This window comes from Calypte anna, chromosome 1 (genome assembly GCF_003957555.1).
Source record: "Calypte anna isolate BGI_N300 chromosome 1, bCalAnn1_v1.p, whole genome shotgun sequence".
NCBI classification, from domain to species: domain Eukaryota; kingdom Metazoa; phylum Chordata; class Aves; order Apodiformes; family Trochilidae; genus Calypte; species Calypte anna.
Window position 1 is genome coordinate 177,494,002 of NC_044244.1, and position 19,396 is coordinate 177,513,397.

Below are 19,396 nucleotides of genomic sequence, written 5' to 3' on the forward strand. Positions count from 1 at the left end.
GCCCTGCTCTGGCAGGGGGGGTTGGACTAGATGATCTTTCGAGGTCCCTTCCAACCCCTATGATTCTATGATTCCCATCACAAAAAACAAATTTGAATCTTCTGTGTTGTAGCACAGAAAAGAGAGAGAGAAATGGAAGTGCTGTGGGTTTACAAATCAGGTTAAAATATTACCTTTGCAAGAAGAGATTCATCTGAACTTCATCTGGATTTCTAAACTAAACTGCTGGGGTTTTTTTACTGTATCATTATCGTATTAAAGACACACTTGAGAAGTAAGGACATGGCAATGAAAAAAAAGATCTGTTTAAACCAAGTTGAACTCAATCAAATTCTCCAAAAGCCAAATTACAACAAACAGTATACACTTTCCTGGCCTGACAACTAGTACAAAGACTTCTCTGATACAGCAGACTATTCACTTTAAAACAAATCTGCTTATTTGAGATGCATCCTTAAAAAGAATATATAATATGTAAAAAAGTAATACAGGACCATTTATCATGAGGTCTTATTGCCTGTCTCAGCAATTTTAAGCATTCCCAAGCATTAAGGAGTATCAAAAGAGAAGAAAATTACAGAAGAAAAGCAACAGAAGAAAAATATATTCTTTTTTAATTTATGAGATATTTTGTATCTGGTTGCTTCACAGCTCAGACTGATGACTAAAGCTTCATGAAAAGTTAAAGAAGGTGTTGTTTTTTTGGAAGATGTTAATATTGTTGGGTATGTATGACTGTGGAACAATATGATCACCGTTCAGTTTATAAGAAACACTTACCAGGAATATCAGCCTGATCAATCTGGGCCATAGTTATTAAATGTCTGTTGATCAGTTCCTGAAAAACAAATTAACTCAAGTTTTGAACATTATAATTCAGCTCATCATTTCTGATGAGTTAAGATAATTTCATTCTCTTTGAAATACCAGCTACTTGTACTGGAACAGCAAGCTGATGCAAGTATCTGGGGTGAAGGGAAGAAAGGGAGAAGGCCACTAGCTTGAAAATGTTCATGCCAAAATATATACATTATTGAAGGAATGAGTTGTAGAAGACACATTAGGTAGAACCAGCACTGACAGAGGCACCTACTACATTAAAGCTGAAAGAAACAATGCTCACAGGTAGCCTTGAGAGAAGGGCTCACCAACTAACACCTCATATACTTTCATATCAGTGGAAGACTTTAAAACTGGAGAGGATTATAGCTTAAAGGAATGCTACAGAAATTAACTCATGCACACCAAAACAATACACAAGAAGTAAGAATACTGAGCTGAATGGTAAAGTCAGATCGTAATTAGATTGCAGTCAGAAATGCTGCAACCTACTCCTATCTCCTGTTCTACTCCATTCATAATGGGACTTGATTTTAAGTTCTCCATGGGGAGAACTGACTGCACAAGACTGAGCAGCTATTTCTCTTCTACTGTTAATGATTTTCTTGTTTTTGCTAAGACAAATGATTTTCCTGTAAATTCTCTGTCATCTTACCTGTCTGAGCTCATCTGCCATGAAGAAGGAAGGTGCATTTGCTTTTGGCTGCATGTAAGCAACATGAGGAGCAGCTGGATGGTAAATGTGGTAGTTTGGAAATACCTGAAAACAAAACATTGTAAGAACCAGTTTTAAGTCCTCGAGAATAAAGGAAATGAAGAGTTTCGTGACCCTTTTAGTTTTAACTACAAAGTGCGTACGTATGGACTTACAAAGTCTATATGCACAGTACATGTTATAAATACACTGTCAGATACATTACAATTTCCTTATGTAATATTCACTGTTAATGATTTTAAGAGTGTATGCATGTGTCTAAGTATGCACACAGTTATTTTAACTAGCTTTTTCCCTCCACTGTAAATGTAGGAGTTATTTAATGTATCAGAAAAAAAATCTGAATTTTGGATATTTGCTCATTACACATTTATCCACTGACCTGTACAGAAATTTTTTTATTGCTGTATAAAAGCACAAAATTCTACACAGAAGTAAATGAAAAAAATTTCTGATTATAATATCAGCAGAGAACAGCTGCAACAATTGAAAGACCAAATCTTCATACGTAATAAGGGTTTTATAAGAGATTATTAAGAATAATCTCTGCAGTATCAACCAATTTAGCATTTGGAAACTCCATACACTTCTGTATCAAAAGCAAACATACCATTCCTGTGAGAGGTGCTGGAGTTGTATCAGTGTAGAAGTACGTGGTTCCACCCACTGTTTCCTTTTGGATCACCTGGCCAGTAGATGGAGGCTGAGAGACAGCATTAGCGGCAGAAGCAGAGGCACTAGTAGGCACCATATAGTTTGCTGGGTTAGGAGTATGACTTCTTCTTCGAGGAGCAGGAGATGTATGAGGAGTTATTTTGGGGGAATGAAGAGGAGAAGATCCTGCTGACAGTGACATTCCTTAAAAAAAAATAAAATATATATATACGTGTATATTCTTGATCAAATATGTCATAGAAAAATATTAGCAATTTGAAAAAAAACTGCCTTCACTACCAATAATATTCTGAGGTAAGACACATGAGGACTGCTACATCTATATGAAGAACATTAAGAAATATGTTTTAAATTATTTTTTTTGCTTAGATCAGAGAAAAAGGGCTTGGAAACTTATGATCTGCACACCAAGAGATGTAATAGATGCAGAGGAGTATAAAAAGGCAGATGAATCAAACTAATGCTGTGTCTAGAAGTGAGTTTATTAAACTGCAAAAACATAAAATATTAATGACTAAGTGAATGTTTACTAACTGTTACATTAGCAATCAATGGAGTTTGCCAAGACGTAACTCACATCACCTAATTATGTGTGTACCTTTTACAAGCACCAGCTCCACAGCTATGAGTAAGTACTAGAGCTATATCTCCAATAGCTACATAAATAAGTAATACACAATATGCTACCTTTAAATTTCAAGGGAGAAATTACATACTTTCCCATGATTACTATACTACAAAATATCCTCTAAAAGATCAATTTGATATTAAAAGATATTATGAGATTTTCCTGAGATTAAAATTTATTTCAAATTCTTTTATTGACTGGTGTCCATTCTCAACATTAGCCAGGCAATTCAACAGAATTCCCCACACTATTTTTAGTTACCAAAAAAAAAAAGTTTAAAAAAAAAGTACAAAAAGCTTTAGTTTACAAAAAATAGTTTAGTTATTTGAGAGTCATTGTACACAGAATTCTCAGATATACTTATTTGTAACAAGTTTATATGTCAAAGAAACCTTCCAGGGTGAGGAAGAGGTTACCCTTCAGAAAACTCCTAGTACTACTAATAGAAGATCCTAGATATCTAGGTATTTAGATTAATACAAAGGAGAGCATCCATGACACATGCTCTGTTCAGATTAGGGTGTAGATTCTCTTCTTTACCAGTCAGAATTATATTAGCCATATATAATTTCAGAAAAAGAATTTGGTAAGATACACAACTGTTATATTTAATGCTGTATGGACAGCTGAGAATTGCTTCCTAACTAAAACTTTAGTTAACTGTCATTCACACATTTGCTTAAGTTACTTCCATTTATAAGCTCTGGTTACCAAATTGCTTATAAGCAGAAATAAGTAATACAATACAGATATAATACAGAAATAAGTCTGAGTAATACAAACAAAAGTAACTTCTTTTTTTTGGTAACATGTTTTTACACTTGTCTTTTTGCTATAGTCATCACATCACTCCTACATTTAATTTTTTTTTTAACAAATCAAAAGAAAATAGTTTAATCAGCAACTGGGGAATGATTTTGAAGCTGTGTGATACTAATGATATTAACATTTTTTGTAGATTTTCACTTAGCTCCAATCTTTTTTGACATCTCAAAAACTAAGCATATTAATTAAGCACATTTATTCCTTTTATTCTTAAAAATTTAATCATTCCAACAAAATAAACAATATTTTAAAATGTAAACTATAAAAAATATTTTATCTTTTTAATGGCATTATCTATGAATTTTATAAAAATGGAAGAATTTGAGAATTTGAGAAATGTAAAAGTACAGCGTCCACAGTTCTCTGGACCAGAACTTTTCTTCATATTAATAAATCTATGTGTATACACACTTTATGGATAAGCAATACTTTGGGATAATTGCTTCCTGACTATTAATGTGAATTATAATAGACACTTCTGAATGTTTTATTTTTAAACTACTTCTGGATAGTAACAATTAATATTCCTAAAAATTCATAATCAAATCAACTTGTATGACAAAAATTTTACTCATAGTGATAGCACTATGGTTTATGCTACAAAAGAAAGGAAGTCTCCATTAAGGCAAAAGTTGCTTTGAGGGACTGAATAACACTTAAATATTTTAATACCTACTGTATATGCTGTTCTATTTTTAATGAAAGGCTAGAGCAGGAATGGATTCTTAACGCACTGTGGGAAAGGAGGAATTTCAAAGGAAACAAAATACTGCTCTTAAAATTTGAAGGATAGCTAATGAAAATGACCATAAAACAGGAGGAGCTCTACAGCTTGTGTCTATGATGTCCTCCAACAAATTCTCTTCAGCTGGAGAAAGTTACTGACAGGTTTTTCTCACTCAGTTCCAATAAAACACAGTATTAACTGGAGTCCTTGTGAGCATGTAATCTCTACCCAGTTAAAAAAAAAAGTTTAAAGTCAGTTATTTCTAAGTAAAACATTCAGCTGTAGGAATCAGGAAAAAAATTTCCAAGCAGCAGCTTTCATATATACTGATCAAAAACTAAAGATTCTCTACTTTAAAACAAAAACTGTACAATGAAGAGACAGTACAGCATAAATCTTAATGTGATGACTTGCAACCTCACTAAAATTATACTGCAACCTTCTACTGAAAGTTTCTCAGAAAAAGAAAAATCCATCACCAGTGGTTCTTGCAGATACAATTTCAAACTGTATCCACTGTAAGATTTATTTCTTCAATAAAATTGCTTCTGCCAAAGAACAGTTACAAATATAATTCCATAATGTCTTTGCTTGGGTATTAATGCAAAATTGAAAGGAAAGGAAGACAGTTACACAAATTCTTTCAAACATCTTTCCAGCCTTACTTAGGTCTGATTTTGGAAGGACATTGAGAATTCAATGAAAATCATCTGGAGGGCAGAACACACAGGCTTCTCATCTGTCAATATAAGTTATGAGAAATTTGCTGCTAAAGCTGAAGTGGGTACCAACAGACTGAGGCAGCAAATACTGACTGTGATAGATTCTTCTGAGACTTGTATTAAATTCTGCTGTCTAAATAAATATTAGTAATTAAAAGCCCAATATCTAAAAAAAGAAAAAAGGATATAGTTGAATTGATGCACAACTAAGTACTTAGAGAAGCAAGTAACTGAGTGCACAAATACAAGCAGATACCACCACCTCCATTAGTATTCCAATCAGTTAAAGCCTTACTAATATTAAAATTTAACCACAACAAAACAGAATTATAGGGAAGTAATGGAAATCTGATGTATCGAAAGGTGAACATGTATTCTACATGTCTATAACAAACATATCATGTTAACAATGTGATGAATATGGAACCTACCCCTCAATGAATTAGGCAAGATGTTTTCAGTAGTAAAGTTTATATAAACCCTTATTCACTTAAAGGTGTAGTAAAAAATAGTTAGAATAACCTAATTGTAATTTATGTACATGTATACAAATCATATTGGTGTTAACAAAAAAAAATAAAATTACATTTTTATGCTTTCTCTATAAGACAGTCCAGTGTTCCCCTACTTTACCATTCAAAGCCAACAGAAGTACTACGACAATACTAAAAAAGCTGCTTAAAATTGTCCTTCCTAAGACTCATCTACTAGTAAAGGAGGCTCTCCATTCCTTATCTGTCAGTCTTTATACCCTTTATGAAGAAGGGTATCTTTATTCCCTTCCTGAAGAAGGGAATCTTTATAACCTTCATTGCAACTGAGGAAAGGGAAGTGGTAGACTTTCAAATTCATTTGATACAGAACTCAAACTTATCTTATTAAATTCATTTTTCTAACAAAGCTTTGTAGCATGCAACATATTTGAATGAAATGCCAGGTTGTATTTGGAATCTGAGAATTCATAAACAACATCCAAGAAATGGCAACAAGCATGCACTCTCATTAAAGACTCGAGACTCTAAAGGTTTTTTTTTAATTCAGTGGAAGTTCTCATTAAGCTCATGTGTATACAAGTCAGATGGACTACAACATAAACACATTTTTAAAAGCAGGAATCCTATAAATGTTTTATAAGTACTTTCTTACCTTTTTCTACAAGTACACTCCTATAGTATATAGTGTATATATATTGCTGTATCTGTACCTCTGAGGCTCATAACACATTCAGAGGTCAAAAGTTAAGCATTTAGCATTTTACCACTATTATGTGTTTGCAAATTAAAGATACTCTAGACCACTAAGTACACATTTTGAGGAACAACTAGATGAAATAAAATAGTAAGACCAGCCTATTTCAGTCATTTTTTTCAAGTAGCATTCTTAAATTCACATTTATTTTTAATATTAGCTCTCTATCAGGTCATTGGCATTATAACTGTAAATTTCCAAGTTAATTAAACCTGCTTAATTCTCTAAACTTCTAAGCTGTAAACTCTTCCTCAAATTTTACTTGGGATAAAATTAGTTTCATAATTTCTTTGCTTTCTTCTTCTTTTGCATTATTCTGGCATGACTATGAACCTAGAAGAATGCCTGCACCAATACTTGATAGGGGAGAACAAGCTCTTGGAGTCTCAGGCCATTCAAACCATCTCAGCTGAAACTGCTCCCTTTCCAGCTGAGGTCTATAATCTCATAGCCTGTCATGAACAGAGAGGTGTCAACTGGACACAAAGATATCACCTCCAGGCTCCTGGCTTTTAAGCCTGCAGGTTCTGACTGTCACCAGAAAGGTGATCTCTGACATTCTGCATGAGCTCAGAGGCTGTTTTGGAGGAAATACAGAACATCCAGCAATTTGCTATCATTTCTATTGATAGCAAAGACATGATTCTTTCACTATCATAAAATCAGAATGGGTAGGGAATCACCTAGCCTAAGCAAACCCAAGCCTAAGAGTTTTCACTGCTGGGAATATACATCTGTTTCTTCTCAAGTTAAACACAGCAATGATGTCTTACTGCTTTGGTTACATCAGGTGTAGACACAAGTTATATCTGCTAACATGTATCAGGGTTTCAGTTGTTATTTTTTCCAGTATTTTTGCAGTACTGCTGCTAAGACAGGAGGAACAATTATTTTCCAGGGCAAATTAATTTTGTGAATAATTATCTATGAAATACTAGATGTCAGGACTGGTTTTGACTTACACTTACCTTTGGGAAAATTTCAAACTGGAGATGTGAAAGAATTTTTTCCATCCTTAACAGGGAAATCATAGTGTTGTTCTCATCTTTTACCTGCCTAGTTATTGGTGACTAAAACTATGGTATTTTTAACAAAAGATTCCTATTACAATTCTTCACTACTTATGATTTTTTCCAGTACCCTGTAAGCTAAGAGAATCAGTCTTAAACTCCATCTAATATATTTCCTGAAAGTTATTCTATTGGAGAATATACACCACTTAACTGTAAGGAAGCTTTATTTATAAGAAAATTCTTATAAAGTCTTTACACAGGTTTAATTTGAATTTGGCTTCACTTACTGAAAATCTAACAGATCCCAACAACAGTTTGAATGACAATTTCATAATGTTTTTCAGTCTTTTGTTTATTCTGTTATCCAGTATGACCTAAATGGTGAAATTTCCCCACACATAAATATAGGTTCTTCCCTAAGAGCCTCATCTTTTAGAAAGTACACCTCCTAACTCACCTTGAGGTAACAATACATCCACAAAACCCACAGTTGAAAAGCAAACCATTTACATAAAAATAAATGTCTGTTAGTATTGTATTGTACTCTATTGCTGTAGGAATACAGGACATTGATGTTCAGAGAATTCTGCATTCAGAGTAGAGAAAAGCTTCTAGAGAAATAAAGAGCACCTAATCCAGTTTCCTACTCTCAGTTTTACTCTGTTTATTTGCCTCAAGTTAGCTCCCCATCCCTCTCATCCATAAACAGCAGCATTTGAACCAAGACAGTTTTCATCATTGGCATCTATATTTCCAGGATCCCAAATTGTTGCATGAACTTCTTTCATCAACAGTGTTACTTATCCTTTCAAGTATTACTTACAGACAGTAAAGAAATTGGACTGTGAAGGATCCCTCTGAGACCCCACTGGACACTTTCCAAAAGTAGATCATTTTACTGTATTCTATTTAATCCTTTATACACTTTTCAATCCAGGTGACAACACTGAGAGGCATATAAACACAACAGTTTTCCAGTAAGACTGTACAGCACAATACAGTGTGAATCAGACAGTTCTGCAGCATGTTCATTTGGTCAGCATAAGCATCATTCACTTTCTCAGCTTGTTCCAAGAGTTGTAACATGGGAGCTAAGTGCTGGCTTCTCTCACATTAACACCAAGATTCATCCCTTGGCATTGGGAAAGACTGAAGTTCAGTTCAATAAGTGGTAACTGCCAACACTGTTTAAAAAAAGCCCAAACATTTACAATATTTGCCCTTTTCCTGTTGGCAGCTACCTAATGGTAGTTGTCTATCATAACAGATTGTCAAAGGTTTAAGTACGTACAGAAACTTGCTAAAGAATCTGTGATGTATAATATCTGCTGATATTAAAAATATTTCATTTTATTTTAAAAAATTAGTTAAGCTAAATTTTTGAAACCAGAATACTAAAAGATACATGAAGAGGCTGAACTTCAAGTGTAAAAAAAAAAAACCAAAAAACCAAAAACCTTGTCACTTAATGGTATGACTGCTTTGAACACACTTTGGTAAGTTCTACATGTGGGAAAAGAATCATGAATTGGTCTGAAAAGAGAAATTACATATGATGTATAATAACTCTTTTTTGCAAGCAAAATTAATTTAGAATAAGCTTATCTTCTACTTTTTTATATTGAGATTTTTAGGTCCTCAAATATACTCATTACCATTGATAATAATGACTTCTAGATTACATACTTCAGAAACAAATTAAAAGAGCAGATCAATGTGTAGTAACCAGAGCACATATTCCTTGTAGACTGCAGTACATTTCCAGACCTCAGACGGTTCAAATCCTGTTCAGGTACTGGCAAGGACTGCATAGAGCACAGTACGTGATAATTCAACACCCCTTTTGCTCACAGAGTAAGTTAGTCTGAGTTAATTTCATTGCTGCTGTGGATGAACAGATTTCACAGCAGTGATTTCCATACTACTGGAAGATAAAACCCAAGTTCCAGCACTTTTATATGCTTGAACACTCTTAAAATCAAGAGCTAAAATAGGAAGTGGCTACATTTATACTAAATAATTCTGACCATTACCTGTACAGGACTGTGATTAATGTAACTGTAAGCTAAAGCAGCAACTGTACTGCAAATTATTACTCTCAACTTACCTGGTGCTAGCCCAGCAGTAGCAGGACCTCCCATAGAGGGGTGAGAGAACAAGGCTTGAGAGAAGGCAGACATACTTGACTGGGATACATTACTCAGCCTGGAGGTTGATCCTCCTTTAGGAATAAACTCACTTGCAGAAGGATTTGGAGTCTGTTTAAAAATAAACGTAAATTAAATATTTTAAATGTGAAGAGATGGACAGAACCTATTTGGCAGAAAATATTTTCTGCACAAGCCTACCAAGTGCAAAAGAGATTTTTAAGTTGCATATAGCTTGCCAACAGGAACAGATACAGGAACCTGGTCTGCACAAACAAATTTAAATGTTTTTCTAGCTTACATCTGAGGTAGCATTAGCAAGCTTTTCAAATGAGCAGCTGATGTATGAGTTCATACAAACACTATGCAAAAGGCTTCCTATAAGCACTACATTATAAAGCTGGAGAACAGACTTGAGAAAGGCTAACAACTGCTGCACAGAATACTTCTACAGACTTCAGAGATGTCATCTCAAACTAAACAGTATTTCAAACTCAAACAATAAAAATTATTCCTACTAAAGAAGTCATTCCTGCCATTTCAAACAGGCCTATATGTTCCTTTTCTGTGAAGTTAACTACCATTAACTTCCAAAACCCATAACACAATTCATTCCATGCAGTCCACTCAATCATGTAAGTGTAACACAGTATTTAAAGTTTATAGATCCAGATTATAAATTCACAGCCATGCACCAGAAATAATACTGTTTTGCAATGCATGTTGCAAATTACCTTGCTTTTTGAAACAGCTACTTCTTGACTAAAATCTCTAAACATTGCACCATGAAATAGTGTATTTTCACTTCTTAAACCATACCCTTGGAAGGATGGAGATAGAAACAGACATGAGTTTCAAAACCTGCCCAGCCCTGCACGCCCCTCACAACTTTGAGATGCAATTCTTAACATCAAACATAAATGAAAAAAAGATAATTCCTCCAATAGATGTGCCTCAACCATAACTTAACCTTTCAACTTACTACTTAGGACACACCATCAGTCAAAATTTAGTTTGTGTAACCTACATTCACAGCTGCAAAAATATCTAGAGAGCCTGTACTTCAAAATTCTGAAGAGCAGCACTACATGTGGATTACATACATTAGATGTATGAGTAGAAAAACAAGGTCAATTTGAAATCACCACATTCAACTACCCATTTTAAAGCAATTTCATGTATCAAACTTCTCCAGCTAATGTATTTTACCATTAAAAACACAAATTTTTAGCAGGTTTTGAGCTTTAATTTACCTTAGAAAATGTTCACACTAGAACACAAATATTTACAATGATATGAATGAAAGCATCAAGATATTTTTTTCTCATTGACATAAAACTTTCTATATCCTCGTAACCTCTTCTGCAATCTGTTCTTGCATTTTTCCCCATTCATTCTTCCCCAACTCCACTGTTCTCTGCAGTCTTCCTGCTCCTACTTCCCATGGCTGGAACATCCTTCTGTTCTTACTTCCTCCAGGTTGTGCATACATGATTTTCTTCAGTCCCATGTCTCCATGGAAAGCAATGTAATTCATCTTATTATACAAAATCTTATGCTGTACAGTGCTTAGTCAATTATGTAGCTGGGATTCTGCCACAATAGGGGAGCTTGAAATTAAACCCCTCAGAAGCCAAGTGCAGCCAATCATGAGCTACTGTCACCAGGCTTGAGCTTCTCATTGCCACACCTTCCACACAACTTTGGAGGTCATAAGCACTGAAAAGGCAATTGCTCCTGACCAGAAGCTCCAAGTCCCAGATTACTGACCCTCCATCTTCCAGCAGCAGTGAATTTTTCTGCTCTACTCTTACTCTAAGCAGAGTAGATCAATGACAAGCCTTGTTGTGACACTAACAGCAGAGAAACCAATGGAAAACATGAGTACAAAGGGAGCTCTTCCTACCCTTGAACATCCACCTGAAATTCAAAAATCAAATTTCTGTTTCTCTCTTCTCAGAGCAACTGTCTCCTAGTTAGTCTGCACACTATAAATTTAATCTGTCAGTCTTCTCTCCCTTGAGAAAAGTAGTGCTACACAGGCTCAAAATGCACCTCTTCAACTTTACCTGATCCTTCCACCACTGTTTGCTTTAGGCTTCATCTATACTGCCCCAGTAGTTTTGCTGTTTCCCCTGCAGCAAAAGGGCCAAGGCAGACTTACAGGCAAATGCCTCTATGCAATGTAGCATCAGCTTGCCAGGATCACACTGCCCCTGACTCCCAATTTCAGTGATGCATACATGTCCAAACATCAAGCAATGGAACATGAGTATCAGTATGGAAGGGCTTTGGTAGGAGATTCATGTTAGCCCTTACGTGGCAGAACTTAAACTCTTAAGGTGTCACAAATTCTAGCTGTAAGTCTATCGTAAATGTACCTGTTTCACTCAAAAAAACCACCAAAAAGAACATAACACTCAGAGAAAGATTAAAGTGATGATGTCTGAAAAATCAAAAGCACTGCACAAGTGCAAAACAGTAACATCATCAGTGTTCTAGTCATGACCACTGTAACAATTTCCTTCTAAGTCCCATCTTAAGGGACATCAAGTAGATTCCTCTCAAGCTATAATTATCCTTCATTATCATCCCAAGGATAATCTGATACATTTTGTACAGACATGCTCAAATTCAGTTGCACCTCTCCCTGTTAAGGAGCTGAAGAATATTTAAAAAAAAAAAAAAAAGAAGTAAAGTAACAATAAAGTTTAACAAACAAATTGAGAAATAGAAACTATCCCAATACAAAAAATTAAGAATTCACACTTTCTGATTATGGTGGTTATGACTTCAAGTTCTGTGCTAAGGGAATTTATTAACTGTCAATCATCTTAACAAATGTTGCTAATTTTACCAATAGAAACCTTCCTCATATGAAAATTAAAATAAAATGTTGTGTTTGTTTGCTTTTAGAATACATTTAACAATTGCTTTTCCTCTCCCTCCATAGATTATAACATAATCAAGCAATGAACATAGCACAGCCGTGGGTAAAGAGAAACATTGACTCACACTCCTAGAGAGCCCACTATAACTACTTTGTGAAATAAATATTTGATGTGCTCTCAACTAACGTTTGAAGTAACTGCTTCTAACATTTTCCAAAACTTAAAATAAAGCATCCAAATACTGAAAAAGTTACTAGTAAAAAATAACTTTACCTGTAAATTGTTTTCTGTGACTCTGTTCCACCAAACCATATTGATGGGTACTCCTGTTTTACACCTGTCAGCCAGGCAGCCAATAGGGTTCTTTGATTTTCTTGCTTTTGATCCCACTGGCACTATCCTCTCATCCAGCATCCCCAGTCGATACTTCCTGGGCTACAAAAAAGAAGGAGAGAAACCAGGCCACTCCTAACCACCCTCATCTACAGCTACACTAAAATAGGTATTACAGTGTGACATGATTCCTGGGTTGGTGGAATAGGAAACAATTTCCAAGTAAAATTTATCTGAGACTGTTTCCTTTCAATCCTGAAAATAAACAATATATTTTTAAAAAGAAACTTCAGGGACTACTAATTATTTGTAAGCAAAGTGTCCAGCACAAGTCAGCCACTGAAAGATTAATATAAATAGAGCAATTCTGTAAAAATGAGGAATTGTTTAAAATCCGTATTTCTCTGATACCTTCAATCACCTCATAATAATGAACACTTCACTTGAGGTTTCTAACAAAAAATACAGCATATGCAACATTAACATTTAGAAATAAGTTTCACTATTATTTGCCTCAGAATCATTCTAAATTACACTTGTTTTCAACAAACAAAATTACATCTTATTCAGAAATCCAATCTGAGTTTACAGGAGGCCAGAATACACAAAAAAACTTCTGTGCCAAGAGAAGATCCAACAGAAAGGACAGATCAAATACATTGAGCAGTTTGAATAAGCATAAACTTTGCTACTCAGAGCAACAAATAAAGCTACAGAGACAGAACAGTGCAAGGTGAAACAAGCAGGAACTCCCCAACCACTGATGAGTACTGAACTCAGTAACTAACATTCCTACCTAAAACAGAGCCAGGACGATCTGGAGAAACCAACCCAACTTCTTAGCATGGGGACAATTTCTCCTGGATGATTACAAAAGCAATTGCATTTTTGCCTTCCTTCACATCCTTCTATGAAGTGAAAAAACCTGTTCATCCATACCCGTGAAGGGATAGCTTAACATACTGAACTCCTTTTGAGGGGGAGGTAGGTGGCTGAAGCATTTAAATACTTCATAATCTTTTAGCAAGTGTTTCTCAAGCTAGGTTGCAACTAGGTTGCAATGTTCCAAATGAGTTGTGAAAGGTCAAGAACATCACGATTATTTTTAAATGGAAAAATAAGGCTAAATTACAATGATTAAAATAAAATCTAAGAGGAAAAAATGAAACAAAACCAAATTACTACAAAGCATTACTGGAGGAGTTCAATTCCTACAGGGCAAAGAAGTGAGAAGCAGCAATAATTAAAGGCTGCAAATGTTTACACCAGGCAGGGAACAGCTAACTACCTTTAATTGCTAGCAACATCTTGGCTCCCCAGGGTGAGAAGGGTAAGCATTTTCAACCATAGATAGTAATTATAACCTTTGCCCTGTAGAACCAAGCTGCTGCCAATAATTAATGACAAGGTTTTTGCTTGGTATGATTCAAGTGAATGTGTTACATTAGGAAAGAGAAACCCCCGGAGTCTGGGAAAAATCACACTTCAACAGAAGAAATGCACTCAAAAAACAAAAGGTCCTTCCTGAGTAGCATCTTCACATCAGAACACTACTATAGATGAGTACTTAATTAGCTCACACTAGAAAACATTCCTCAAGTCATCTTAATTACTTGCTTCCTATTCAATCAGCAAGAAGTTTGGGAAGATGTTCAGCAAACTCATTTTCTTCCTACTATTTGCTGCAGCAGCTTCTTTGCCTCTGCTTCCTCCTGTTTCTTGACAGTGGGCAATGCCACACTTCCACTTTCCAGTTCAGGGTTGGTGAAACATATAATGAGACTATTCTAGAGGAATAAATCTAAACAAGAAAAGGTTAGGAAGATTCAAATTGTAGAAACTCTTCCTGTCTAATAACTTCTATGTAATATTTAAGTCTGGATAAACTGGCAAATTTAACTACACAGTTCCACTGTTTTCTTACACTGGAGATCTACAACTGAATTTTTTTCAGGAGCACTCATATTCAAATTACATTTCCTTAAAACGCACTCATCTCTGGTGGGTTTTGAATTTAAAATTTGTAAGGTATTTTCAGTACGAAACTGCACAACAAAATTTGGCATACAAACGTGAGCAAGCTATTATGTTTTGAAGTATTATGAAATAATCCGAGCTACAGTAATGCTGTCTATATGCATATACTACTGATGCAAATACAAGTGATCTTAAGCCTTTCCCATCACAGGCTCCACTAAACTGTTAGCTCAGGCTCCTGTTGTACAGTGAGTTGACTCTATCTGCATGTACAGATAGAAACAAATATTACACTGCCAGACAGGAAAGGTCAGGTATACATACCTTACTTGCCTTGTGCTACTTGTATCAAAATTAGGCAATATCACAATCCCAAGTTTCAACATTTACTTGTTTTGTAAGACCTGAGGTTTGTTTTTTTTTTAACAGAAGTTAGGGGCAGAGACCATTAGGAAAGGAGGTTAAACACTCAGCTAGAGTGCTAGTCTGCTGAAAAAGAACCAATTTCTGTTGTAAAACTAAAAGCGAACTACAGGGCATTGGCATCATTGCTATTTTCACCCAATAGCCATAACCAATCAGCTGGAACAAGACAGTACTTAAAACATGAAGCCATAGATACTAACTTAAATTTGTTACTGAGGGAAAGCACAACAGTCAGGACAGAATCCCTACACAGGCACAATCAGCTAAGCACCATAATGATGAATACAGCTGTGTAACGTAAGAAGTTGTACAAGGTGTTACACCTGAATGCTAGGTATAGCCAGCAGGTGCATCCTAACTTTAGCAGTCTGGTAAGACAAACCAGAGAAGTTGTCTTGTCATCACATTTTAAGCTTTCTGGCCAACAGAGCTACAAACCCCTTCATGTAGTTTGGCTTTACTACTACCCAAGATACTCTCTCCTCTTCCTCTTTTGTTACCACCTCTCTCTAGTAGAAAGACTGAGAAAGACTTGCCTTCTACACCTTAGTTTCTGAAGGTTCAAAACCCTTTTTTTTTTTATTTTTACTTTGATATCCACAAAACATGGAATAGGAGCTTGGCCAACAGGTTAAAAATAGGTGCAGTTTTAGTTGATTGGTGTTGGTTGTTGGGTGTTTTTTTCCTTTTTTATGAAAAAGAGAAATGTTGCTAACATTTATATTGTTTAGATGCTTACTGTTTTAAAGTTTGCCATGTTAAACATTGAGATTACATGCACTTACAGATTAACCACCCTTTTTTCAAAATTATATAAAACCCTGGGTTTGGCTGGAGAGAGAACTTTACTAGTTGAAAAGTATCATTGAGATGAACAAAACAATTTTTCTACCCCAAGAGAACTAAAAAAAGCAATTTGGCATGTATATAGGTCTTATTCCAGAGTAACATATTTGATCACTGGGGGAAAAAAAAAGAAAAGAAAAAAAAAAAAGCATGTTCATTTGTTCGAATTCTAGAATGAAAGCTGCAACAGATTTTGTAGCCTAGCTAGGTTCAATGAGCTATCCTATCATGGATATAATTATACTTTAAAAGTTATTTACTAAGAAACTAGTATCACCTGCTGAACTGAAGTAAGCTGGTATAAAAGTAGGCTTTTCCTGTGACTAGGAGAACAGATAGTTCTAACTATGTAGTAAAGATTTGCCAGAGTATTTCAGAAACTCCACTGCTCAAGGAGCACACAGTAAAGCAAACTACAGTTTTTAAATGGCTAAAGGTTAATTTTCCTAACAAGCCAGATTTTTTTATGCTGCCTATAAAAACAGTTGAAAAATTGTGCACAGTTAAGAATGAGAAATATAGGTAAAAAAAGACTAAGGACTAAGGCAAATTTTACTGTGGTCTTTACTAAACATATGATTTCTCAAAAATTGTATGTTTTGTAGCTGCTTTAAATATCAGTATTGCATCTTCAACAAACATGTGCACAAATTTAAAATATCTTTCAATTTTTTTTTCCTTCAAATCACTCCTGCAAACTACATACACCTTGGCATAGAAAGAATCAAATAAAGCTTATAAATACAAGCAAAAACATCTTGCACATTGAAGTTACATTTGTAGTTAATTTCTTCAGCTTGTCAGCTGCACTTGACAAAGTCAAGCTTGCTAACTGAAAAGCTGTGGTTTAAAAACGGGGCATGAGGGGAAGATTTGAAATTTTAGATGTCTGTAGATATAACCTGCTTAGATACAAAACCAAAACAAGCAAAGGTGCTTTAAATACAACTCTAAGTGCTGCACTATGCAGTCATCTTACTCTGCTCTTTTCCTTCAAATACACAGTAGGATGAGATAAAAATATGACAACTCCTCATAACGTACATATTCCTAAAAGGAAGTGTTTTAACAATTTGATTCCTTACATAACACAAGGATCCCTAATCCACACACATACATATATTCTTTCCTGTCACACTTGAAAATGAAAAATATACTATCTAGTAATTACTAAGACAGCAAAAGCACACAACCAAAGAAAAATGCCATTAACTAACAATTACAAAGAAAAATATAAAACAGGTAGATAGCATACCCTTAAAACTGATTTTAGACCAAGGTAAAGATTATACTATGTGCAAATATATATTAGTTTTCATCAGAAGCATTGTCTGTCTGTCTTTCTGTATTCCTGCAACAACTTTTTTTTTCCCCTCACCACTTAAAAACTGCAATGTTTTTTTATTGCAGTAGAGGTTATAATCCCAGAAGGAAAACTTCAGGTTTGAAATGTAAATCTAACCAAAGTACATTATAAAGTCTATGCAGCCACAATTCTGCAGTTTACAAGACAGTGACATGATTTGGTGTTTGGTAATGACCCCTCAACTTCTCTTAATGTGGTTTATGCTTCTGAGATGGTTTAAGGAGCCTTTGAAACACAAAACAACTGTCTCAGCACGTTTCATTAAAGATAACTACAGCAAGACCAAACAGGGCACACGTGGCTTTTCAATGAACACCACCGAGCAACATAAAGAGGAGGTATCAGAGGTGTCAAGATAGAGCTGGGGATGGAAACCTGGAAAAAACACAGCTTCCTGACAGGTAACAAATCTAGATGGAGGACAGGACATTAAAAATAAACTAGCAATAGTTTTAGGTTGTAAGAATTGATTTTCCACAGGTCCTGAAGTCAGCTTTATTGTTTTCTTTTAACATAAGGGGGGATACTTTCCTTGTACTCATTTAAAAGTTTGCATTTATACAGAGAAGGCTTACAGATTTTGTTTCAAAGTAATTTCCTCTGCACTTTTTTTAGTGCTTACCAAAGCACATGAATTAAAGCAGTCTGCTAAACAGTCTCATATGCTGTAGATCTCAGAGAGCACTGAACAGCAGCACCCTGTTCTGGGTGAACTTCAGTCCAAATAATCTCTCCTACACTTCTCATTCTAATCCAGTTGAGTCTTTTGGTCCAGAATTTTACTCACCTAAAACCAACAGAAGGACTTCTAAAAAAGAATAACATCTTCAAAATACATAAAAACCAGCATTAAAATGACTGAAAGTTGTTTACTACAGCAGTAGGTTCATTCCTTGCAGCCTGTGGACTAGCAGTGCTTCTCACCTAAATGGTTCTACTCTAGGTGTGTCTGAACAATTTAAAAAATTACATGGAAATAAACCAGTGGTAGGAACTTTTCAGAAGAGTTCAGTTTTCATGAGGATTGAAGGCATGAAGAAACAAAAATGTGCAAAATGTAAAATCAATGCTTTTTACTATCTTGTAAGGCTGACCAGTAACAAGCAGGGGAACCCTTTAGCTTGGATTGGTGGCAACAGTCTCAGAACAAATTTATACCAAAGTTTCATCATAGATTTTCTTTTTAGTGCATTAAGCTGTCACTCCCTTGGCAACAGATTCATATCACTTATGTTGCACATGTTTTAATGAATTGCTTACCAGAACCACCAAAATGAATGCAAGGAGTTTTCCAGACAGATTGTTTCAGAGTTTAGAGAATAACATTTTTCTAGATGATGGCTAAACCCAATTTAGGAAAAACACCCAAGAAATTCAAGTTCAGAATGCTACTCTATTTTCAACAAGCATAACACATATTTGAAAAAAAAAAATTAAATCAGTGTGACATCATTAATCTCAGGAAAGAGGGTTAGTTTATTACTAACTCTAGCTTTTGTTCCATCCTTCACAAATCCTATTTGTGCATAGAAGATTAATACTTACCTGAAAATGTCTTATAGGAAATTCACTTTAAGGTTGCTTGTCTTACTGCATGTGGAGTTACAACAACCGGACAGTATATCCAGAAGATTTTACAGTTGACAGAACCTCCACCAAGGCTCCATCTACAGAAATACTTAGCTCCTTTGATTTAAGTATCCTATAAAAATGTCTTTAAATAGTAATCTTAGCTTTCCTGAAATCTAAAATTGAAATGCAGTTTAATAATTTCTAAATAGAAAAAAAATCTCAAGAACGTTCATAAAAATTCAATTGTTTACTTTTTAAACAAGAAGCAGAACGTCTTTAATCAAAATAATCACAACAACTTAAAAAACAAAGTCAAACTAGCTAGTTTCAAAAATGTTCTAATTAAAACACAAGGATATTCAGAATTATAATCACCATGTCTTATCTTTAATATTTTATTAATATCAAATATTTATATCCATATGGCTTGCCCATTGTTAAAGGG

At 34.8% G+C, this 19,396-nt stretch overlaps 1 protein-coding gene across 4 annotated transcripts in view; it reads right to left on the reverse strand.

The window, feature by feature from the left end:
* Positions 1 to 19,396, reverse strand: part of PAN3 (poly(A) specific ribonuclease subunit PAN3) — a 73,383-nt gene that overhangs the window by 25,283 nt on the left and 28,704 nt on the right. For all 4 annotated transcript variants that reach the window (XM_030466094.1, XM_030466087.1, XM_030466112.1 and 1 more), the window contains 5 exons: positions 12,705 to 12,866; positions 9,501 to 9,651; positions 2,166 to 2,413; positions 1,496 to 1,600; positions 781 to 838 (listed from right to left, as the gene is read on the reverse strand). In XM_030466094.1, coding sequence (XP_030321954.1) covers positions 781 to 838; positions 1,496 to 1,600; positions 2,166 to 2,413; positions 9,501 to 9,651; positions 12,705 to 12,866 — 724 coding nt within the window. The remainder of the gene's footprint in view (positions 1 to 780; positions 839 to 1,495; positions 1,601 to 2,165; positions 2,414 to 9,500; positions 9,652 to 12,704; positions 12,867 to 19,396) is intronic.